Source organism: Saimiri boliviensis, chromosome 7 (genome assembly GCF_048565385.1).
Source record: "Saimiri boliviensis isolate mSaiBol1 chromosome 7, mSaiBol1.pri, whole genome shotgun sequence".
Taxonomy (NCBI): Eukaryota; Metazoa; Chordata; class Mammalia; order Primates; family Cebidae; genus Saimiri; species Saimiri boliviensis.
In genome coordinates this window covers 117,915,775-117,940,689 of record NC_133455.1, presented here as the reverse complement: position 1 = coordinate 117,940,689, position 24,915 = coordinate 117,915,775, and the positions used below count along the sequence as shown (strand labels likewise).

Below are 24,915 nucleotides of genomic sequence, written 5' to 3'. Positions count from 1 at the left end.
GATAAAAGGGATCTTAATAAATCTCTCACTCCAGAGATTACAATCACAAAAGTATGTGGATTATATGACACCCTCTCTGCATCTAATGAGGATGTACCTTCTCTTTCCAACTACCTAATACTGGTAATTGGACATTATTAAATTCACTCTGGCATTCATATTGCATTCACAGTGCAGTCACCATGCACTATTCAGTGTTGACTTACTTGGAATACCTTTAGTGGCATAATATAACTAATATTTGCATATAAGATTATATCTGATACCTTTTGGGGATGGATAGGAGCAGATACTGTTCACAGGTACATGTTTTTAGTATGAAATAACATTTCTAAAGGTTAATCTGCCTAGCACACAGGCCACTTTAAGTGGCAGAAATGGTCTCAGGTGGGGATTTGAACACTGGGACTTTGGAAGGCTTGCTCCATATTTCAGAACAGAAGAAGGTCTTCTCAGTTTCTATTGCAGCATTTCCAACTGCATCTCCAGGAACATGTACTGCTACCTATTTTAAAATGACATATACTTAACAGTGAACCCACGTTCTCCTAAAGCAGGGAGTTCAATCATCCTATCCAACACAGAGTGATTACACAACACTAAAATATTACTTTCTTACAAGTTTGTGGTATGTTAAAATATGCCTGATTTGGTTTTATTCTTAGTTTTAGTTCTATCCTCTTTTGCATTATCTTACATTTAATAAATTACACTAATTTTGCTGATCCCTACATTCAAATGTTGGCCTTCCTATTAAAATTTGCTGATGTAAAAGTATAAACTAGATGCCCAAAATTAAACTTTTAAAGAATAACACTTATATTTCTACTTCAAAACTATTACAGAATCAACTAAGAAAATCTTTTCTCTTTCAGCTATATCACTCTACAACATTTTTGTTTATTTTGATAAATAAATAGCTTAAAGAAAAGATGGATTAAGGATAAATTAGAAAATGGGGCTGGGTATGGTGGCTCATGCCTATAATCCCAGCATTTTTGGAAGGCCAAGGTAGGAGGATTACTTGAGCCCAGGAGTTCAGGACCAGACTGCACAAAACGGCAAGGTCCTGTCTCTACAGAAAACACAAAAAAATTAGGCAGGGTTGGATGAGCCTGTAGTCCTAGCTAGTCGGGAGGCTAAGGCAGGTAAATTGCTTGAGTCTGGAAGTTTAAGGCTGCAGTGAGCTATATGATCAAGTCACTGCACTCCAGCCTAGGTAACGTCGGCACAGGCAAACAATTTTTAAAAAGAAAGAAAAAGAAGAATGAAATCGAAAATCACTGTGAGAAAAGTAAATGCCACAATTCCAAGACCTTTTTAGCTCACATAATTCTGCATCTTCTATTTAGCAGTTTCCCTTCATTCTTCTGTTCTCTTAATCTCTCATGATCATTAAATATACTGTGGCACAAATAGATCTGTATTTCAAATATAAGGTTTATCACTCAGGGGGTACCCTTAAGTAAGTTCTCGCAAATAAAATAGGGACAGAGCCACTGCCACCACTGAATTAATTAAGGATCAAATAAAATAATGCTAAATATACAGCACAGTATTAGATATATAATCGGTGCACTATCTGGTAAATACTGGTTCCTGCCTTTTAAAATCATTTTATTAAAATGCTTTAGGTCCTAAATGTACACAGCTAAATGATCATATTTAATTATTTAATGTAGTACTTCAAAATAAAAATACATAAATAAAAAAGAATACATGGAAATAAAAGACCAAACTACTACTCACTATTAAACTGAAGATAAAATCCAAGAGACATTTATATATCCTGAAATTATGAGAAACTACACAGCTACAGCCTCCTGTTTCTTACTCCCATTTTCATTGTTTACTTTTGCTAGTTAGATATAAAGTAACTAAAACAGTCAACAAAAAAGGGCAAATATTTGACAGTTTCATTAGGAGTACACTTTTGCTGCCCTACCAGACCCCTAATCTACTTCCCCACAAATCAAACATTAGTAAAGACAACTAGTAAATGCAAACCACCATGACAGACATGATGAACACTGAGAGGTTTAGAACAGGGCCTCTTTCAGCTAAGGTCTTATCATCTAATTGGGGAAGTAAATGATATTTACATTAAAATCACACACATATATCCTCTCTGGTCTGAAAGTAATCAGGAAAAATTTGAGGAAATAGGAGTTGAAATTAATCTTGAAGAATTAGAATACTGACAAAGAGAAAGAGAAAACGATTTTCCAGAATAAAAGAAATGATGCACATAACGTGTTTGACTTTGAAAGAAATGCCTTGATTGACGCAGAAGGAACACAAGGGGGACTCAAAGGATACAGCATCAAGCAGGTACCACCCTATGGCAGGTATTAAATTCCAAGATAAGGAGAATTACAGAAAACAAGAAGCTTCTGAAAGCACTTTAAGAAGAGTGACACGATAAACATGTATTTCAGCAACATTTCATTTACCTCTGTCACTCTGTTTAGGTTGTGTTAAACATAAATATTTTAAATGTAGAATTATGAAATAAATAAATATAGAATTATGGTTAGCAAAATATTTTCAATTTCTTTGAGATGGCAAGAGAGGCATGAAATTCCTTATCTGGAAGTCAGCATCAGTTGTATTCCTGAATTCAGACTGTAGTTTGTTTTTGTTTTTGTTTTCCAAGAAAGGTTAACACAATGCACATAGTATACCACCTCTACTTGAGTCCAGGGCAGCACTTTATTGCCAAACATGTTAATACTTCTGCCATAAAAGATGGCCAGGCACGCTGCCTCGCATATGTAATCTCAGCACTTTGGGAAGCTGAGGTGGGCAGATTACCTGAGGTTAGGAGTTAGAGACCAGCCTGACAAACATGGTGAAATCCCATCTTTACTGCAAAGACAAAAATTAGCCAGGCATAGTGGCTAATGCCTGTAATCCCAACAGCTACTCGGGAAGCTGAAGCAAGAGAATCGCTTGAACCCGGGAGGCAGTGGTTGCAGTGAGCCAAGATCATGCTACTGCACTCCAGCCTGGGTAAGAAGAGCAAAACTCTGTCTCAGGAAATAAATAAATTAATTAAAAAAATAAAAGTATGCTTGCAGTGTGGGATAATGACTACAAACAGTCACACACTGGTTCAGGTCAGGATTTCCACCCAATGAATTAACAAAAGCAGCATTTGGTTTTCAGAGCTCTTTGGATTTCAGGATTACAGATAAAGGATTACAGACCAGAAATGCTTTGCTCATCTTCTCTTCAGTCCCTTGACAAAACTGGAGTTTGGATCAGTGTTAACACTGCTCTAGATACAAACAAGGGTCTCAGGAAGAAGTGAGCAAAGGAAACACTGAGAAGAAAAAGGTCTTCAAAAACATTTGCTGAAACGACAACAAATGAAGACTGCATTGAAAGTATAAGAAGGTCAATAAAGGTATTAACAATGAAGGTATTAAGAATAGCATAGTGCCTGGCGCGGTGGCTCAAGCCTGTAATCCCAGCACTTTGGGAGGCTGAGGCGGGTGGATCACAAGGTCGAGAGATCAAGACCATCCTGGTCAACATGGTGAAACCCCGTCTCTACTAAAAAAAAAATACAAAAAATTAGCTGGGTATGGTGGTGTGTGCCTGTAATCCCAGCTACTCAGGAGGCTGAGGCAGGAGAATTGCCTGAACCCAGGAGGCGGAGGTGGCGGTGAGCCGAGATCGCGCCATTGCACTCCAGCCTGGGTAACAAGAGCGAAACTCTGTCTCAAAAAAACAAAGAATAGCATAGTGGGCCAGGCACCGTGGCTTACACCTGTAATCCCAGCACTTTGGGAGGCCAAGGTGTGGAGATCACCTGAGGTTAGGAGTTCAAGACCAGCCTGGCCAACATGGTAAAACACCGTCTCCACTAAAACTACAAAAATTAGCCGGGAGTGGTGGCACGTACTTGTAGTCCCAGCTACTCGGGAGGCTGAGGCAGGAGAATCGCTTGAACCCTGGAAGGCAGAGGTTGCAGTGAGCCGAGACAGCACCACTGTATGACAACAGGATGAGACTCCATCTCATTAAACAAACAAACAAACAACAGCAACAAAAAAGAATGGTACAGTGGCGAGGAACTCCAAATAGTTCCTGAGAAGCCACAACTAATGATTTGGTTACCTGTACCCAATTGGGCACTAGTCCCTTCTAACCATTTCTTGTTCTCTCACTCTAAAAGCAAAAACTAAAAGGCCTTTTTTATTTTTTTTTTGGATAATGAAGTAAACACAAAAGCAAGATCTATCAATTCATGTCTATTTCAAATTAGGCAATGTAATTAAGATTTATTAAAGATTTTTTTTTTAAACCTCATTTTGTAAGCACACAGTTTCCTTTAACTCCCAGTCTCCTTTTTCTCATCTGTGGAAGTTTTTACAATAGATTTGGATCTAAAACAGTGCTGTCCAGGAGAAAAATAACACAAGCCACAAATGTATGCCATATGTGTCCATTTAAAATTTTCTAGTAGTCATACTAAGAAATACAAAAAACGCCAGGTGTGGTGGTTCACACCCAGCTAGTCAGGAAGTTGAAGTAGGAGTATCACTTGAACCCGGGAGGTGGAGGTTGCAGCAACCTGACACTGCACCACTGCACTCCAGCCTGGGTAAAGGAGTGAGACTCCATCTCAAAACAGTACAGAACAGTAGACAGAATTTTAATATACTCTATTTAATCTAATACATCCAAAATTCTTTTATCTCAACATGGAATCAATATTAACAATTTTATTAATGGCATCTATGGGTTTTTTTTTGTTGTTGTTGTTTTTTGAGACAGAGTTTAGCTCTTGTTATCCAGGCTGGAGTGCAATGGCACAATCTTGGCTCACTGCAACCTCCGCCTCCTGGGTTCAGGCAATTCTCCTGCCTCAGCCTCCTGAGTAGCTGGGATTACAGGCACGCGCCACCATGCCCAGCTAATTTTTTGTATTTTTAGTAGAGATGGGGTTTCACAATGTTGACCAGGATGGTCTCGATCTCTTGGCCTTGAGATCCACCCACCTCGGCCTCCCAACGTGCTAGGATTACAGGCTTGAGCCACCGCGCCTGGCCCTGTTTTTTTTTTGTTTTTTGTTTTTTTAAAATACAGTAGGTCTTCTTAGTATGCGTTTTACAATTTAAGCACATCCCAGTTCAACCTAGGCACATTTTAAGTTCTGCAGAGCCACACGTAGCTACATACTGCACTGTGCTGGATTAGAGTCTTCAGAGTGGTGACTATATACAGCCTATAATAAAATTAATTGACTCTGTTTTTAGTTTAGATCACTGTCCCCTACCTGTCACTTTCATGCTTACTGCAGATTCATCAGGCTCAGTAAAGCTTCAAACAAATGTCTTTCATTTGGTATTCCCTTCCTCCTAACTATATACTACTTAATTCTAATATGAAGTTAAAATTACTTCATACACACATTAAAAAAAACAGTCTGTGATGAAAAAAAATACAAACTACTTTTTTCTTCTTGTTACATTTGCAAGTATACATATAAGACACTAGCTGAGAGGTTAAGAGGAGCGACAAAGACCTGATTCTTTCATTTCTTTTAGGCTGTTTCAAAAAGGAAGCATTAAGACCATAGGTATATTATTAGAGAACCCACTTCTGCCATCTCCTTAGCCTTCCCACTTAAGATGGGCTGCATTCTACATCAAACATGTACTAACAATGGTTAAAACTGGGTAGTTCAAGGTCGTCTTTACTCTGCTTTCCATACTCTGACATTTTCCATAGTTCTTAAAAAATGAAGCGAAAAAGCTAAGGAGCAAGTCTAAGGACACATGAATAATGATGATGATGACAACTGCTATTATTAATAAATGCTATTAACATTTTTGTTGTTAATATGATATAGAAAGGAATTATAAGGATACTCTGAAGAGATTTAAGGGATAACCAGCTTAAACAAAATCTGACAGTGAGACTTTGCATCTAAACACAGATAATGCATTTTCCTTTGCACAAAGTCCAATGACTACTTTCTGAAATGTTTCCTTCAATTACTTTTGTAGAGGAGGCGACGCCATTAGAAAACAGGCTTTGCCGCTAAATATTTCTCATGTACCAGCCAAACAATTTTCTTCTATTGGGCACAAATACCATAGTGAAACAAGAATATGTTGCTCTGTCTTAAGAAATCACTATGCCATTTCTCATATTCCTGTAAAAGTTTTGGACAGGTTACTAAGTCTATAAATACAGCTTTAAGCACCTTATGTTTAAAATAACACAAATCCTGACAAAAGCTTGTTTGTATATTCTGAACCCAGGACAAATGAATCATTTAGGCAATTCCAAAAGATTACACTTATGTTTTAAAAACTGCACCAATGTTAATTAAATCTGGCAACTCTTAAAGGTGTGCCTCACTGTATTACCTCAGAGTGGGTTTAATTAGTTAAACCGAAATTAGGCTTCTGTCACTTCTAAAATCTAACTCCAAATCTGAACCAGAGTCTCCAGTGGTTTCAGCTGCTTTGACCACACTGTGGGATTGGTTTAACACTCTGAGGCATTCTGAAATATTCTAAACCACAGTGAGAATATAGGCTACAACAGGAAATAGATGTGGGTTAACCATAACATTATCTGCACAAAGAAGAGGTAATGGCAAATCTTCTACAGACATTACATCCAGTTTTTGAGTCATTTCATCAGCTCATTAAATGTCAAGACAGAATTACCCATGCAATCCTGGAATGCAGCCAGTCTACTACCAAAATTGCTGCTATGCAACTTCGCTTGATAAGACAAGTTCAAGGAATAGATGACAGGAGGACAACCAAGCATCCACCATAAAATGTGCTAAAATGGAAATGCTATAAAGTTCTAGAAGAGAAATTCAAATTTTGCGCAAAATGAACCACTCCTCTTCTAAAGTTCCAGCCAATATCCAAAACAAATAGTTAATTAAAAGCTTATACATGAGAGGCAGATATGACTAAGGGTTGGGAAGTATATTTTTTCTTTGATAACTTCATAGAGGATAAAATATAATTTCACAAAAATGGCATTTAAAACATAGAATATTTATCCATGAAAATAACATTTCAACCATGTCAAACCTCACTGAGGTGACAAGTACAGAGAAATGCTTTGGACTCAGTAGGTGAAGTAAAAGGACACCATACACCTGTTTGAGAGAGCAGAAGGGGCAGTTATAGTGCTATATTCAAAGCCTTTCAACCTATTTCAAGATACATGATGTCTGAGTACATATAAGTGATTTTTAAATATGAAAAGAAAAAGTATCGTAGCTACTCTGGGTAGTTTTATATTTTTTGGCAAGGAGTCATGCACTGAATATTAAACATTTGCAATTGCTATGCTCTTTTTCTGTCAGACCTAAGAATTACTACTGTGACCAAAGCTTTCTAAAATCTGAATTACTACAGGAAATGAAAAAAATTGAGAATGGATTTCCAGATGAAGGCATCATGATGACGAATGTCAACATCTTGGTCAATACTCAACTGCTTCATAAGACACTTCTGAAAGCTTCATTATCCTGAGGCCCCAAAAACCAAATAGGGAAAAGCTTAACATGTTAACAAAGGAAAACTGCCCTCTTTGCTCTCATTCTTTTTAAGCACAGCTAAAATTAACCTTTTTTTTTTTTTTTTTTTGAGACATGGTCTTGCTCTGTTGCCCAAGGTAGAGTTCAGTGGCATGAACTCAGCTCACTGTAAACTCTGCCTCCCAGACTCAAGTGATACTTCCACCTCAGCCTCCAGAGTAGCTGGGACTACAGTTGTAAACCACCATGCCTGGCTAATTTTTGCACTTTTTGTAGAGATGGGGTTTCGCCATGCTGCCCAGGCTGGTCTCAAACTTCTGGGCTCAAGTGATCTTCCCATTTCAGCCTCCCAAGTAGCTGGGACTCCAGAAGTACACTACCAGAAGCAGCTAATTTTTATTTTCTGTAGAGACAGGGGTCTTACTATATTTATCCAGGCTGGTTTCAAACTCCTAGACTCAAGGGATCCTCCCAACTCAACCTCCCAAAAGTGCCGAGATTACAAGTGTGGGCCACTGTGCCCAGTTATCAACTGGCAATTTTCAAATAGGAGTTCACAAATTTATTGTTACGCAATGCACCCCAAACAGACACAAAATAACCTAACAGGACAGCACCATGTTTACAACTCAATGAACTTAAGTCCAAAATCCAGATGCTCTGTTGAGCTGAGGAATCTAATGATGGAGTTTATCAATATCATTCTTCTGTGATCATATGTTACAAAGATTTGAAAAGAAACATATATCTACACACACACAATACATATTGTGCAGTAAAGTAGCAGATATGGGCAAAGATTCAGGTATTTGAATTAATTATTTTGAATACTTCTCAAACCGAAAGTATAATCAATTTTTTTTTTAAAGCAGAGTCTCACTTTGTTGTCCATGCTGGACACAGTGGCCCAATCTCAGCTTACTGCAACCTCTGCCTTCTGGGTAAGTGATTCTCATGCCTCAGCCTCCTGAATAGCTGTATTACAGGCATGTGCCACCATGTCCAGCTAATTTTTGTATTTTTACCAGAGATAGGGTTCCACCATATTGGCCAGTTTGGTCTCAAATTCCTGGCCTCAAGTGATCTGCCTGCCTCAGCCTCCCAAAGTGCTGGATTACAGGTGTAAGCCACCGTGCCCAGCTCAAACTGAAGGTATAATCGATTTTTTAAAAACACAACGTATAATTAAAAGATTCAAAAGGAAGTACTTGCTGATACTTGTCATATTATCAGAAGAGCCTTATCTCAACAATATATATTATTATAATTTCTTAAGGAGGAATTAATCTTACAAACCAACAGTAAAAAAAAAGTATCAACAGGTTTCTATGTTTTTTTAACAGTACACAGACTAAGATGCCAGACAAAGAAATTCCTTTAAAAAAGAAGTTTGAATACTTGGGAAACAAATTTCCTTATTAGAGTTTTGATGAAATAAAGGAAGTTATCATAGGAAAATGTAGCCCTGCAATTTCAGGCTTAGAATATGAAACAAGGCCGGGCGCGGTTGCTCAAGCCTGCAATCCCAGCACTTTGGGAGGCCGAGGCGGGTGGATCACAAGGTCAAGAGATCAAGACCATCCTGGTCAACATGGTGAAACCCCATCTCTACTAAAAAAAATACAAAAAATTAGCTGGGCATGGTGGCGCGTGCCTGTAATCCCAGCTACGCAGGAGGCTGAGGCAGGAGAATTGCCTGAACCCAGGAGGCGGAGGTTGCGGTGAGCCGAGATCGTGCCATTGCACTCCAGCCTGGGTAACAAGAGCGAAACTTCGTCTCGAAAAAAAAAAAAAAGAATATGAAACAGAGCATTCACCAAATGCCAAGTTTTCAGCACACATCATACAAAACAATATCTTCTTTATTCAAAATTTTTTGGTACTAAAGTTTCTAATCTGTTTCTGTTTCCCAACGAAGTTGTGCCAGGTAAAATTAGATTTGTACAAAACTAGTTATGAACATTGTATCCTCCTAAAGTAGGGAAGTTTACTCTAAGACTTAAAGCAAACACACATGCTCTTAGAGTAAACAAGGAAAATCTCTTTTTACCTAAACTATCAGGTGTTGCTGCACTGTCAGCAAAAACTCAGAAATGAAAGTGGGGAAGAGAAACCAAAATAAAAAGTATATAATGAAAAAATAAGTCAGGCATGGTGGCTCACACCTATAATCCCAACATTCTGGGAGGCCGAGGTGGGTGAATCATTTGAAGTCAGGAGTTCTAGACAAGCCTGGCCAACATGGTAAAACCCCATCTCTAAACTAAAACTAAAAAACTAAAACTACAAAAATTAGCCAGGCATGGTGAGCACACCTGTAATCCCAGCTACTAGGGAGGCTGAGGCTGGAGAATCATTTGACCCTGGGAGGTAGAGGTTGTGGTGAGCCAAGATCACGCCACCTCACTCCAGCCTGGGTGACAGAGTGAGACCCTGTCTCAAAAAAAAAAAAAAAAAGAAGAAGAAGAAAAGAAAAAGGAAAAAAAAAACTGTGAGAAAAATTTGTTTTCATTGCCAATCAGTTAAATGCATATATAACAAGAAAAGCAACCTCAAGAAAATATAAGCTAACAGTACGTTCTTAATTTTATACCATTGCAAAAAAAATGCTTTAAATCTATAAATTATCAATGATATATCTTTGCTGTTAGTAAGAAGTACTACAGGCCCTCAGTGCAACAAATGTTTTCAGCAGTAAAACCTGACTTAAAAAAAGAAGGAATGCTGTTAAGACACAATGTTGTTCTGCCTACTGCAGGGTCATATAAAATAGAAATAAAGCCTTTTGATCGTTTATCTATCAAAAACATGAAAATCCTTCTTTCTGCCAAGCATTAATAATTATTATGGGAAGGCCCCAGAACAATATAGTAAAAACCGGGGAGTGGCAGAAGCATAGTGCAGACAAGTAAACTAGGTTTGTCCACAAAAGGTGATGACATCATTTCAGCATAATGAAGAAGAGACATAAACAAGTACTAGCAAGCACCTTTTAAATAACACCTACAGATAAGTGGCCACTATCACCTGGCAAGTAGGGAAAACAGACATACCCTCACATATATGTTATTCTATTGAAGCAGGAGCCAAATACCACAACCATCTTTTAAAAAATGTGACATCATTAGCAATGCCCTATGCTCAGTCCCTCCTTCCAGAGCTTATTATAAATTTTAGGTTAAATCTAGTCATTCTTTCTACAACTCTGTACAATTAGAAAAAAAAAAAAAAAAAAAAAAAAAATCACATCTAATACCCAGAATTCCCCATTCCTTCTCCCTGGTTTCCTTAATGTAGCCAGCATCTGGTACATCACCACTTAGAAAAGAGGAAGTAAGAAGCTGGTCTAAAGAATTTCCACCAGCTCCCAAGGAAAAACAGCTTTCATTCTTGGGCATGACAAAAGCTAGGAAGTTTTCTAAGGAAAACGGGCCTAGAAGGGAAAATGTCACCCAGACTAGAGTTGGACCAGTGTCTGGGATCAGCTGCTGCTAACAAAAGGCTAGCAAATACACTTCTTGAAAAAAGAGGGATTTAAAAAATTGTGTTATCTTTCTAAAAGTTCTCAAGTTTAGCATTACCAAGTTAGGGAGATGAAAAGCTGGTGGTAGCAGTTGCTCCTATAATCACTAACGGTCTCAGGATGGGAAAACCCAACAGTTTTTCTACCCCAGTTATGCAAGGCTAATTTAGATGAAGAGCTGCACTCTTTCTTTAGTTGCCAAGTATCAGATTTTACATCAACCTAAGAAGGGAATAAATAACTACCTGCTCTATTTCCTAGATGTGCTTATGTAAATAAAATGACAAAAGCATTCATGTCCTAATACTGAAACCTCATCAGAATCTCCAAGGGAAATTAAAAAGGGAGGTCTTCATGTGTACAGAAGTAAATTTACCCCAAATATCAATCTGTAAAAAGGGGACAAAGAATAAACAGCAGTTGCATTCCAGCAGACCTAGAAGGAGAAAGATGGATCTAAAAATCAGATTTATGGCTGACAGAGCCTTTGCTGATTAAAAGAACGAATGAACGAAAACATTAAAAACAGGTTTAAGGATATTAGTACCATACAGGGAAGAAGGGGTGAAAGAGCCAATGACACCACTGTGTGTGTGTGTGTGTGTGTGTGTGTGTGTGTACTCACGCACGCGTGCATAGCTCAAGAAAATGCAACAAAGAGGTTAGAAGGAATTCTAACTTCAAGATCTACTGCACTCACTGCAAACTAATAAATCCTATTTAGTCAATGTTATATATTGTTTTATATATAATATATAAAAGGGTATTAATTTTTATTCTTAAAGATGGTCACTCAGAACCTCCATAAATTCTAATGTCTTTATCTGAATCCCTTCTGTAACTATTTGTGATTTTGAATAAATTTCCATATCTAAAGTATTTTACCTGAAGTGGGAAAAATAAGACTTGAAGTATTCTCAGTAAGAAACAAATGATTTCATTTTCAGACTAATCAGTCAGTTAGAGCAGGCTAAGATGGCCAAAACCAAACATGGAATTTTTAAAACCCTATGTGATAATAAATCAAGTGCATTCCCTTATGTAAACTGTCTTGCTACAGATATTCTTCTAAAACATATGGGTCTTAAGCTGTTTTCCTAAGTGTATTCATACCTATATACTCCTATATGGTTCATAATTCACAGATGTGAACTAGATAGGATGAGGTAGGCAATCCATACGCAAGCAGACCAAAATGAAGCTATAAGCCTGTCTGAAATGTGAACTCATAACCTTTGTCTCATTAGCACTGCACTCCAACTGTTAAACGATTCAAACATCTACTTGGATTTGAAAAGAGTGGGAGGCAGTGAAATACTAACAGGGAGAAAATTTATGGAGTCTATGCAAAATTTTCTATTAATGAAAACCAGCTGCAACAACAACAGACGCTGTTTTCAGTATTTGAGGCTGGTGGAATACTAATGGGTTTCTTCTATTCCAAGTTTCCATTTTGGAAGCAAGGCTTTTTAAATCATTATTCCACTCAGAGTCCTGGGCACTCTACAGAATTACCTTTCTAAAACAACTGTTCTAGAGTCTAAATTTTCTGTCCATTAGACGTATACAATGTCTCTCTGAAAAGCCATTTAAAGCCATCCTTATATGAGAAGTTTCCCCCAAAGGAAAATTGAGATCCTAACTCTGTTTTATCTATGTTATCCATAAGATCTGTAGCAAAGTCTAATTCAAAGTTGTTAATTTTAAAATTAACACCAATATCAGGGATATATGCCACTAACAAAACATTGTGATAAAATATTCATCACTGATTATTTTTACCATAATCTACTTGATTGCCACAAACTTAATTTCCACAGTTTGGTACATACTTTTTCCCAAGCTTTGGTTAATTAGTCTTATTCCCACACAGCCCATAAATCAATTTTACAATTGTTTGCATGTAACCATCATATTTAATATATTCTACCATCTGCCCCAACACCAATAACTGCAATAAGATATATATACATATGGGCTTTGTTTTCCTAACTTAGGACAGCCAATTCTTCCAGTATAGATCTTACATAATTTTGGTTTGCAGAAATTTCCCCTAGGAAATTCAGGCAGTGGCTTTACCCAAAATGAGGAAAATCATTTACATAAGCTTTTAAGACTAGAAACTGATCAACAACCGTTTCTCATACATACATCTCTCTCTATCCTAGGATTATGTGGGAGAGAATATATTATGCCCAGAATCATGAAGGTTGAGTAAAATTTCTGTAAAAGGTACCTTTGGCACCCCAGAAAACTGTTAAGAAGTAAGCATATCTGTACTCAAATTACTATACTATTGACTCAAAACCCATTAAAAAGTGGCTTCAAAATGAAAAAGCAAAAAACAAACCTCAATTTTGTCTGTTTTGGCATCTCCCCAGTATATTTTGCCTTCATCATAATCCAATGCTAAACCATTTGGCCAACCAAGAGAAGTGTTAACCAATACTACACGGTCAGAACCATCCAGAGCTGCTCGTTCAATTTTCGGAATTTCTCCCCAGTCAGTCCAATACATGTACCTATAGAAGTATACAAAAAATTAGCTAAAAATAGATAATAAAATATAACTTTCAGATATTCTAAAGGTGAGATCCACTCCTCCTATTACACTGGTATCATCAGTTAATGCCATAGACAGGAAAAAAAAACATATGAAGAGTATGTTTAAGACATTTATCACAGCAGTATATAAGATTGCAGGAAATTTTCAAATCAAACAGCGTGTTCTAGAGCCAATCCTGAAAATGCCTCCCAATAATGAGATGCCAGTTTTACTTCTTTTTTTTTTTTTTTTTTTTAAACATTTTGTGCCCTTTTCCACGAACTTTCTCTCTTCCTTCACGGCTTGTCACCTCTGGCACAAAAGGCTTATCCCAGCAATATGGGTCAGATGGCAAACTGAATTATAAAAATAACAATTTCTTCCTGCAGTGCTAAGTGATTCTTATAGCTCCTGGATGTTTAAGTGGCTCTAAGACATTGATATATACTGAAGTGTAATTTATCACTATGCTCGTCCTCAGAATATTGCAGTAACAATAAAATTGTTGAGTATGTAAGAAGTTGTACTTCACTAGACTATATAGTCAGGGTGGCATGGCAAAATGAAACAAACAAACAAACAACAACAACAACAACAAACTAGGAGTAAAGTGCATGGCCTGACAAAGTTTTGGAATTCAAGTCATTCACGTATTTAGGGAAACATAAAGTAAGCTATATTCTTACTATAAAATACTTAAAATGGAATTGAAACTTCCAGGGGAAGGGAAAGAGTTCTGAAAACAATTTCTTTCCACATTTTTCATGGTAATGATGTAATCTGAGCAAAATCTGCAGACAACACCCAAAGTCAGCAAACACGGACTTAATTTAGAAAGAAAAAATACCTAAAACATCCAAGGCAAAACACTAGCAATTTTTTTTAACTTGAGATTATATTCCAATCACCTGTTTATTAGAAACCAATATATATATCATGTTATTTTAGTTAATGTTTTTAGGAACCTGTGTAAAACTGAAATATCACACAGAATTTACTAACAGTAGAGCTTCTTACCCAACCATGGGATCTAACACAATAGCCCGGGGTTCTTCCAAGTCCTCTGAAATCAAGATCTTCCTCATGGTCCCATTGAGCCTTGTCACTTCTATTCGATCAGTGCCAGTGTCTGTCCAATAAAGATTTCGTGCAATCCAGTCCACGGCAACACCATCAGGATGGGCAATCTGAGCAGTGACCACAAACTGACTGCCAGATCCATCTAAGAAAGAACGGCGTATGGCCCTCACTTCATCATCAGTCCAGTAGATGTAGCCTTCCACAGGATCGTAATCTATGGCAATGGCATGACGGATGTCTTCTAACTGCAGAACAATGTCTGTAAAATCTGGTGTATCCAAAGAAATGCGTCTCAAGTCTGTCCTTCGAGCTAAAAGCAGTAATTCAGTGGCACCTAGAACAACAAAGCGAAATGGAAAACAGTTTGAAACCCAGAGGTAAAATTTATCCACTGTAAAGAATCAACTGAAAAATAAATATAAAACATATATTAATTATATAAATTAACATATAAGGACATGAGCTCTCTTTAGAGTGGAAATGGAAGGTAATGCAGTGAAACAGGGAGAGTCTACTCTGAGGGCAAGCTGTTTAACAACTAAGTCTTCAAATCAAGTTGTGTCACACTCTACGGTTTCACTGATGCTACAGCTTCTGGAATTAATCCAGCTATTTAAAAGTACAATGAATAATGACTATGTAATGACTAAGTAGCTGAGTATTAAAGGAGAAAGAGATGTAGGATACAGAGTCTTTGTTCAAGAAGAAATTTTTTTAAAAAAAGAAATCTAGGACAAGGATCTTTGTGGTTGATAGGAATGTTCTAAAATTGGATTATGGTGATAACTGCATAAGTCTATAAATTTACTTTAAAAAAAAATCACTGAATTTTACACTTAAAAAAATGGATGGATTTTTATAATGGTATGTAAGTTACATCTCAATAAAGCTGTCTTAACAAAGAGAAATACAAGGCAATACCTCACAGAACTTAGGACAAAGCAAGCTATGGAGAAGTAAACAGCAGCAATAGAGGGAAGAAACCAGATAAACATAACACAGTGGTTAACAGTAAGGGTTGTAGATCCAATATAATCTGATTCAAGTAGCTACACAAACTTTGGGAAAATATCTAGTCTCTCCAGGCTTAGTTTTCTCATCTATACCTCTTAAGGTTGCTGTAAGGATTAAAAGAGATAAATATATAACTCAGGAAGGTACTGAACATGTAAGTACTCAAGAAGCATTAACAATACTTACTAATAGTGTTAAAAAAATAAAGCACTGAATTTTAAATTAGGTTTATTTATGAAATGTTTTAAGCCCAAGCCCCATATATTAAACCATGTAACTGAAAATGAGGGTATTGAGCTCAATCATTTTTTCATTTTAAATGTTCAAATAAACCACCAGCAAAAAATTATCTAACTATAAGAAGCTAATAAAAGACAGTAAGCAAACTGACAGCTGAAAGAGCAAGAAAAGATTCCCAGCTAAACGAATGAGTCCAAAACAAAATACTGGCATACAAGATTCAAGCGTCAATCTAGAATTACAAGTTAAAAAACTGAGAAAAGGAGTGAAGCCTCTCAATATCAGCTTTTTCACTCTAGAGCTAATTATAAATGAATTCCAACTTGAAGAAAATACAGCCCAAATGAGATAGCAGGAACCAAGCAGGAATAACTTTGCACAATTCACTGCCCTAGCTAACAACCAAAAGGTGCCAGCCCAGAACTTCACAAAGAGGTCACAGAGCTGTTAATTTGAGCAAGGTGATCAAAACAGAACAGTTAAACTTAAGGCTATTACATGCCAAATGCACATATGAAATTCAAAACTGGTTAAACATGTGCACTTGCACTGCTGTGAGGGAGGAGAAAGACCATTATTGCTAAAATAAATCCTCTGTTTTAAAGTCAGGCTACATTTTTAAAGAAAAAAGCAACATTACAAAAACCTTTTGTTTTAAATTGAAACCAAATTTGTTGTCTGCCATGGAAACCACTTAACAGGAGTCAGCCAGCTTCACCTTTTACTATGAGGATAATTTATCAATGCCAAGTCATAACAAATATCCTGTACACAGACTCAATTCCATCTCTCTGACTCCCTGGCCCCCTTGCCAGGGACTCTTAACACACTCCAAAGTACAGGTTTCTGCTTTTCAGGTTAGATAAAGAAGCCATGGCTAAATATAACAATTTTGTTACCAGGTCTTGCTGGTTGCTAGAGAAGAAGATGGTGATCCATAGGGGTGAGAATGAATAACATTCTCATTAAGAAGAAAAACAGAAGAATTGGTGTTCTTCCAAACCAGAAGTCCCTTGAAATGTGCTAAATCAGTATACTTTCTCCAACATGCCCTCTATAGGGAATTAAGAGTAAGGCAAAGTGTGTTTCTTAAGTATAAAAAGAAGTTGTTTAAAACAGTACAATATGTATTTTTTTTCCTTCTTCTGAAAGCACCTCTGTTGCTAAAAAGCAATTTTAAATATCCTTAAATCATTTGTTATAAAATGTATCTCATATTCTTTGTAACAAAAAGTTTAATAAACGTATTTCCTTTCACAGATTTCTTTATTTACAAATGCTACCTGTTAAAAATATATTCTTTATGAGAAGTAATACTCATTTCCATAGTTATCAACTGTGGTATCGATGACTATGAGATTTGATAGAAAAGACAGCGCACATAATTTTTTTCAAAAATGTTACTTACAATGCTAAAATAATGTATAAAATAACATTCAAATGATGTCATAGAACAAAACACTCCTATAACCATGTGTGAAGACTGTGAGATTAAGTGACTGGTCTCCCAAAGCACTATAACCTAGGGAGCCAATTATAGAAAAAACAAATCATGAGGAATTCCAATAGTTATAAAACTTCATTTTAGATAATATCTTCTTACCATCTTTGCAAGTTTTTCCATTCTCCAGGAGTTTGACCCCAGTGGGGCAAGCACACTGATAAAAAGGCTTGACTGGAGACATCAAACACAAATGGGAACAACCACCATTGTCAATTGCACATGGATTTGTAGCTGTCAAATATAAATCACACTGATTAATACCAATGATTACTAAGTACACAAAGGTTAACAACCACAACATGAACCACTGTGATAAGCCAAAATTATTACCAAATGTCATGCAGGTGCTTAACTACCAAACCATCTGCAAGGAAAGGAAATAATCAGTATAAATTCACCAAGTATTTTGTATCCAAAGAAGAATATAAAAGAAGTAAAGCAGGAGATCCCTGCCCTAAAAGAGATTATAATTTAGTCTGTTAAACAAAATTAACAACAACAAAAAAAAGAAAAACTAAAACAAACACAAATCAAAAAACTAAGTGCTATTTTACACATTATAGACAACAAGTATAGAGTCAAATGGGAAAAAAAAACCCTGAGGTTTAAAGAATTGAAGAAGAACTTTGTGGAGGATATAGCACAAGAGCCTTTAAGGATAGGAAGGATAGGTAAGAGAACATTTCAAGTGTGGTAAAGCTATCTGAATAAAACCTTGGGGGCTATAAACGAGTTAAGATAATAAGATCAACAGTATAACTGGAGGTTAAGGTTTCTATTGACTAATAGAAACTAAAGCTGAACAAGTACAAAGAATGGGAACAGACTGAGGTGAAGGACACTGAAAGCCAAGAAAAGTAATTACGTTAACAAGCCATGCTTTGGGAAGATTAACACAGAAGGGATAAGCAGAAAAGTGGGGAAATGAAAAGCAGAGAAAACTAATTAGCAAACTTTAGAAATTATGAAAAGGGACATGTTCAAACAATATTCATAGAAAAAAAATCAACATAAGATGGAGACCAATGGAACATGAAAGGTAAAAGCAATCAATATGAAAGATAACTGTAAATTCTCAAATTAGTAAAATATAAAGGACCAACAGTGCCATTTAAAAAGAAAAACAGGAGGCCAGGCATGGTGGCTTGTAACTATAATCCCAGCACTTTGGGAGGGTGAGGTGGATGGATAACTTGAGTCCAGGAGCTTGAGACCAGCCTGAGCAAGATGGCGAGATCCTGCTTCCATAAAAAGTACTAAAATTAGGCCAGGTGCAGTGGCTCCTGCCTATAATCGCAGCACTTTGGGAGGCCAAGGCAGGCAGATCACCTGAGGTCAGGATATTGACACTAGCCTGACCAACATCGAGAAACCTTGTCTCTATTAAAAATACAAAAAATTAGACAGGCGTGGTGGCACATGCCTGTAATCCCAGCTACTCAGGAAGCTGAGGTAGGAGAATTACCAGCCTGGGCAACAAGAATGGAAGTCCATCTTAAAAAAAAAAACACCAAAAAAAAAAACACTAAAATTAGCCAGGTATGGTGGTGGCAACATATACCTATAGTCCCAGCTACTTGGGAGGCTGAGGTGGGAAGATCATTTGAGCCTGGAAGTTTGAGGCTGCAGTTAGCCGTGATCACATCAACACACAACAGAGCAAGACTCCATCTCAAAAAAACAAACAAACAAAAAACCAGGAAAATTCTCTTTTGAGGGCTATGAAGAATAAAAAAATTCATATGAGTGACTGAACGTTTTCTTTTATACAGAACAGTAACGCACACATTTAAAAACATTTTTATGGGCTCATGGTCATCAGTTTCCAACATAACACTTTCAATATTTGATTATCTCCACCTAAATGAAAAGAGCTAATATAAAGCAACACATGGTACAAACACTCTTGATTTTTGGCTATGGAATAAAATCTGAAATACACTCAGACACATGCCAGACATTTATTTACACACAAGTGCCAAATCCTTAACATTCTCATATTCCTTTTAACCCTAATTCCTTCCTCTCTTACAAGTTGTCAGCAGTCACGGTCCAAGTCATCGCAAAGGCTTACCAAAAATAGAACCAAAACTAAGGAAAATAAGATGGGAGGGCTACACAGAAAAGTTTAAGTAGGTGTTTTATTTAGCAAGCTGAGGTACTTACATTCAAATAAATTCTAGATTAACAGCGTTTTCATTTAAAAAGAAGAGGGTTTTCTTTTCCCTGAGACAGAATTTCGTTCTTGTTGCCCAGGCTGGAGCACAATGGCACGATCTCGGCTCACTGCAACCTCTGCCTCCTGGGTTCAAACAATTCTCCAGCCTCAGCCTCTCAAGTAGCTGGGATTACAAGCATGTGCCACCACACCCAGCTAATATTTTTGATATTTTAGTAGAGACGAAGTTACACCACGTTGGGCAGGCTGGTCTCAAACTCCTGACCTCAAGTGATCCACCAGCCTCAGCCTCCCAAAGTGCTGAGATTACAGGTATGATCCACTGTGCCTGGCCCAAGAGTGTTTTTTAAACACAGTCACATGAACACACTCAGCCACGTATTGAAAGAAATAACAGGAATAAGAAATTCATTTGTGTATAAGCCTAGCATATAAGCTATCTCAATTTTTAAATTATCTCTCTCTTCTCCACCTCTGTAACTGCTGACCCAAAAAAAGTGCTGAGGGGGTCTGCAGTGACAGGCTACGAATGGCCTAGGCTATTATCTAATCTGAATTATATTGTTACATTTTTCCTTTTATTATTGAGATAGTCTCACTCCATTGCCAAGGTTGGAGTGCAGTGGCACAATGTCGAGTCACCGCAATCTCCACTTCCTGGGTTCAAGTGATTCTCCTGCCTTAGCCTCCCAAGTAGCTGGGACTACAGGTACACACTACCACACCCTGCTATTTTTTTTTAGTAAAGTCAGGGTTTCGCCATGTTGGCCAGGCTTGCCTCAAACTCCTGACCTCATGTGATCCACCTGCTTTGGCCTCCCAAAGTGCTGGGAGGCCAAAGCAGGTGGCCTTTTTAACTCTTTTTTTTGTTCCCACCAACTACCTTTGGATATGCCCTCCCTCCTCCTGATCCTCACTAAAGCCAGACATTAGAGTGCTACAAAGCTGTTCCAAATCGCAATTTAAAAATCAAGGATCACTTACCATTTGGTTGCCTCTGTTGGCTGAAGACATGTATATCCATGGGAGAGAAGATGTTAGAATGGATTTCATGCAGACCCTCACCAGTATACTTGTTGCAAGCCAAAATGGAGTGTGTGTTCCAGTCAGTCCAGTACAATGTGTCCTCAAATAACGTCAAGGCAAAAGGATGTGGAAGGGAACCTTTAACCACTGCCTGCCTATTAATGCAAAGAAAAATTCAAACTTATTTCTAAGTTTTCTTCTTCTATCGTAACGTCACCTCTCTCATTAAAATGATCTTAGTCCACATTAACACATACAAATCTTGAGTAACACGTACCTTTAGGTCAAATATACCTATAAAAAATAATCCACATGATGAATTCATATATGTTTTTTAAGGTGTCCAAAAACTCCAAACAAGTACTTCGAAATGGCCCCTAACTTGGCAGCAGGCTCAAGTTCAGTACAAGATACCCGGCAGAGAGACAGCACTGCTTTTTCATTGTCTGCACTGCTGTCAAATCCCACTGTTCAACTACCATCTCTGGACTCAAAGCTTCCATCCTTTCACTTAATTCATGTCATCAGACCAAAAAGGGTAAGTAATGAGAAAAATCACAGGGGTTACAATTGGCACTGAAATAGACTTATATCAGCAACAGGTTGTTTTCCTTCTTGATATGGAAGAACAAAGAATCTGAGCCCGTTTTGTCCATCACTTCTTATGGTTTTGATAACTGAGAATGAAACATAAACATGAGGCCAAAATGGCATACAGGTAGCACTCTCCCTGCAAACCCCCATCTAGCTCCAGCAAATAATCATCTTAGCTGGCTTTTCACTATATTCAGGCAGCCAAAAAGAAGTCCTGCCACTGGCAGAATATGTTCAGGAGATAAAGCAGAACCAACATCTTCACAAGCAATACATACTGTTTAAAAGCAAAAGTAGACAGTCTGGTTAGTACTTAAGGCACAGAACTTTGTAGAGTATCAGAGAGAGTTATGGAATAAGCAAATGCTCTGGAATAATGAACAAATCATGATTTGAGTCAAATTTAATATTCAAGAAAATATATGCTTTGATCTTTTCATAAATCCAAGTTTTCCAATAGCCCACCCAGGAGGCAGAGATGGGCAGAGGAGGAGGAAGGGAAAAAAAAAAAAAAAAAAAAACAAAGGGAAAGAGGAAAGGAAAACAGAAGCTACTGAAGAGAAATTAAAAGTATCATATGTCTTAAGGAAGACGATTCAATTTTCAGGTCCTTGAGGTTAACTGATGATTTCTATTATCTAACAGACTGCCAGTATATTAAATCAAAAGCAATTAAGATCATTTTTATGTGCAAGCAGAATTAGCATCTGTGATTGCCCATGGAACGGTCTTAGTCTAAAGCATTATAAATTCAGGCAAGATACCTGCACTACCAACCCATATCACTAGTTTTCTCATTTTCCTTAATCCTCTCTTCCCTAAGTAAAAAGACTACTATTCTCTCTCATTTCCCAAAGAGAACTGCCATAATGCCTACTCCTGAAGTTTTCTTCCACTTTTTAAATGGACAGTTTTAAGTTTACTAAAGAGACTATATTCTTTACAGGGTGACAGCACAGTTCACATCCAATTTTAAACAGACCTGCATATTTCACACTAAAGTCTTCTAAAATTCTTGGTAAGACACAGATAGAGAACTGAGGAGGCTGCCAAAAAAGACAAGTAACACAAATGAAAAATAAAGAGTAGTTAAAACTAAGTTACTTGGCACTTCAACTATCTTAAAAAACTGCTTTGAAAAACTCGAGGGGAAAAAAGCCTTAAAACAGTTCTTAGTATATCATTAAATGAAAAGTTAAAATTCACTCTACTGAACTAAATAGGAAAATAAACATGCAGAAAAGGCAAAATTTCCAAAAGCGATACTCATTTTATATACTAATTGAATGCATAAAATTAGAAATCAGAGATGAGCTTAAATCCCCACTTGACACTTACTACTGAAACCATTTCTCCAAGTTTTATTTCTTCATCTGTTAACGAAAGGTAATAATTTATTCTCACTGAGTCACTGTGAAGATTAAATAACATATGCAAAAGCCATTTGGCACAATGCTTGGTACTTAACACTTTCATTAATGATTCCTCAATTTTAAGACAGGTATTTTCAATATTTCAACATTTCTGATATAAGGGTAACATTTTACAATGTGAACATTTCATATGGTAGTTTTTAAAATCAGTAAGTTCTTAAAAATCAATGGCTTATTAAGATCAGTAAATACTATACTAACTTTTTTTTTTTGAGACCAAGTTTTGCTCTTGTCTCCCTGGCTGGAGTGCAGCGGCACAATTCTGGCTCACTGTAACTTCTGCCTCCTGGCTCAAGCGATTCTCCTGTCTCAGCCTTCCAAGTAGCTGGGATTACAGGCGGGCACCACCACACCCGGCTTATTTTGTATTTTCAGTAGAGATGGTGTTTCACCATGCTGGCCAGGCTAGTCTCAAACTCCTAACCTCAGTTGACCTGCCTGCCTTGGCCTTCCAGTGCTGGGATTTCAGGTGTGAGCCACCGCACCTGGCCCTAACATTAAATTTAAATGTCCCTTTATTTTCATAGCCTTTCTTAATTTCCTCCCACCACAAGCCAAGTTTCTATATGTTCTCGTAACAGTTAGTAAACTGTTTTATAACTGTTTACCTATCCAACGACTCTATAACAGATAGCCTTTTTGAGAGTAGAACTCTAGCTTATTTATATACCAAGGATCTCACACAATGGTATGTGCACAAATTAGATACACTTCCTAAACACTCTGTGGATGCTTGATAAAATGTTTTTAAGAAAATACGTAATTAACAGAGCTCAACAAAAGGCAGAACTAAGAACACTATCATGCAAGGGTGATATAATGATTTGTCCAACCAAGGAGTCGTTTCATGACTTGTTCTTGAAAGTAGAGATAACCATACATGGTCTTCTGCTTTCTTCTCTCTAGCTGAGATTACCAAGTAAGCCTACCTCCTGATCCCTTTCTGGAAACACAAGTTACTTCAAGGAGGAGTCGATCATGGCTGCTAAGAACCAAAATGGCAGGTAAGATCCAAGCCCAGTTCCTCAATAGTAGGTCACAACAATAACAGAAACTAAAAAGTGAAGCTCCACACTGGAGACCACAGGAAAGAAACCAAGACTCCCTGCAACCTCACTGATGTTTTCACATAGTGCCTGCAATCTCTGAACCTCATCTCCTGCTTGTCTATCATATTCTGCAACTTACTGATAAAGCTCACCCCTGCCAATACCTCCTAAGTACCTCTTGCTAGCTCTTTTAGATTCTTTAAACTTTGAAAGGTGGTTCTTTTGAACTCTGCACCAACTGGACTTATCCTTATAAAACACCTGCATGCCCTCATTCACTTTTTGTTTCTGGACCTCCTTCCAGATAGTCATCTTCTGCCCCTCTCTCAGAACCGCCCACTTGTGTGAGTAATAAATCTTTCTTTAATCATATCACATGACTGCTGTCACAAGTTCTGACATCTGAACTTAACCTTGGAAGGAAGCTTCCCTTCACCACAGTGAATTTGTAATAGTATCTAAAAAGACAACGTCAGCAGTGATGGCAGGGCTTTTGAAAAATTTCCACAAATCCTCCACATAAATACAGAAAACACCTTCGTAATGAACCCCAAACCCCATAGACGAAATTTACAACAAAGCTAGGTAAAACCCAGGATACAAAATGGTACAGAGAACTTCCAACAGTCATTAAGGTATGACTGATTTTGGCACCTCTGCAGGATATGAGAAAGAAACGATAGGACATCTGCAGGACAGAACATACAAAACAGATAACACTGGGAAGCTCAGTAAACAGCAACCAGCTATGGGCTCTGGCCACTTCAAAGAATACAATGAATTCATGGTCAGGCACTGAAAGATCTAGCACTATGTTTTAACCTACTGTGAACTCTCAAAATTGACCTTCCTGGGCTCCCTTCCAGACAAAGCCCCATAATGAAGAGCAATCACTGCAAGCAGACTGAAAAGTGTGCATGACTGGTATAGGAGAAACAATGGAAAAATAAGGTACAGAAAAAAGCAGAAGGAAAGTGGGAGAGCAAGGAAATTCCAGAAAGCTAGCTGCCATAGTTTTTAAAGGCAGCACACAGACATAAGAGTTCTGTAAAACTTATGATGAACTCTGCCTTCTTCTGTATGTTCAAGCAAAACAGTTTCACCTGAAAATAAGAAAACAAAGTACTAAGGTCAAATCCCATTCAAGTTATATCAAAAATAAGAAAAGGATAAAGTGAAGAATAACATCCCTACAGACAATGA

The 24,915-nt window shown here is 37.4% G+C and overlaps 1 protein-coding gene across 4 annotated transcripts in view; it reads right to left on the bottom strand.

The window, feature by feature from the left end:
- LRP6 (LDL receptor related protein 6) overlaps window positions 1-24,915 on the bottom strand; it is a 157,429-nt gene that overhangs the window by 51,564 nt on the left and 80,950 nt on the right. For all 4 annotated transcript variants that reach the window (XR_012518596.1, XM_003934520.4, XM_074403273.1 and 1 more), the window contains 4 exons: window positions 20,595-20,791; window positions 17,531-17,662; window positions 14,611-15,007; window positions 13,399-13,570 (listed from right to left, as the gene is read on the bottom strand). Coding sequence is in view for 3 of the 4 variants with exons in the window: in XM_003934520.4 (XP_003934569.1) it covers window positions 13,399-13,570; window positions 14,611-15,007; window positions 17,531-17,662; window positions 20,595-20,791 (898 nt within the window). In the remaining variant the exon portion in view is untranslated. The remainder of the gene's footprint in view (window positions 1-13,398; window positions 13,571-14,610; window positions 15,008-17,530; window positions 17,663-20,594; window positions 20,792-24,915) is intronic.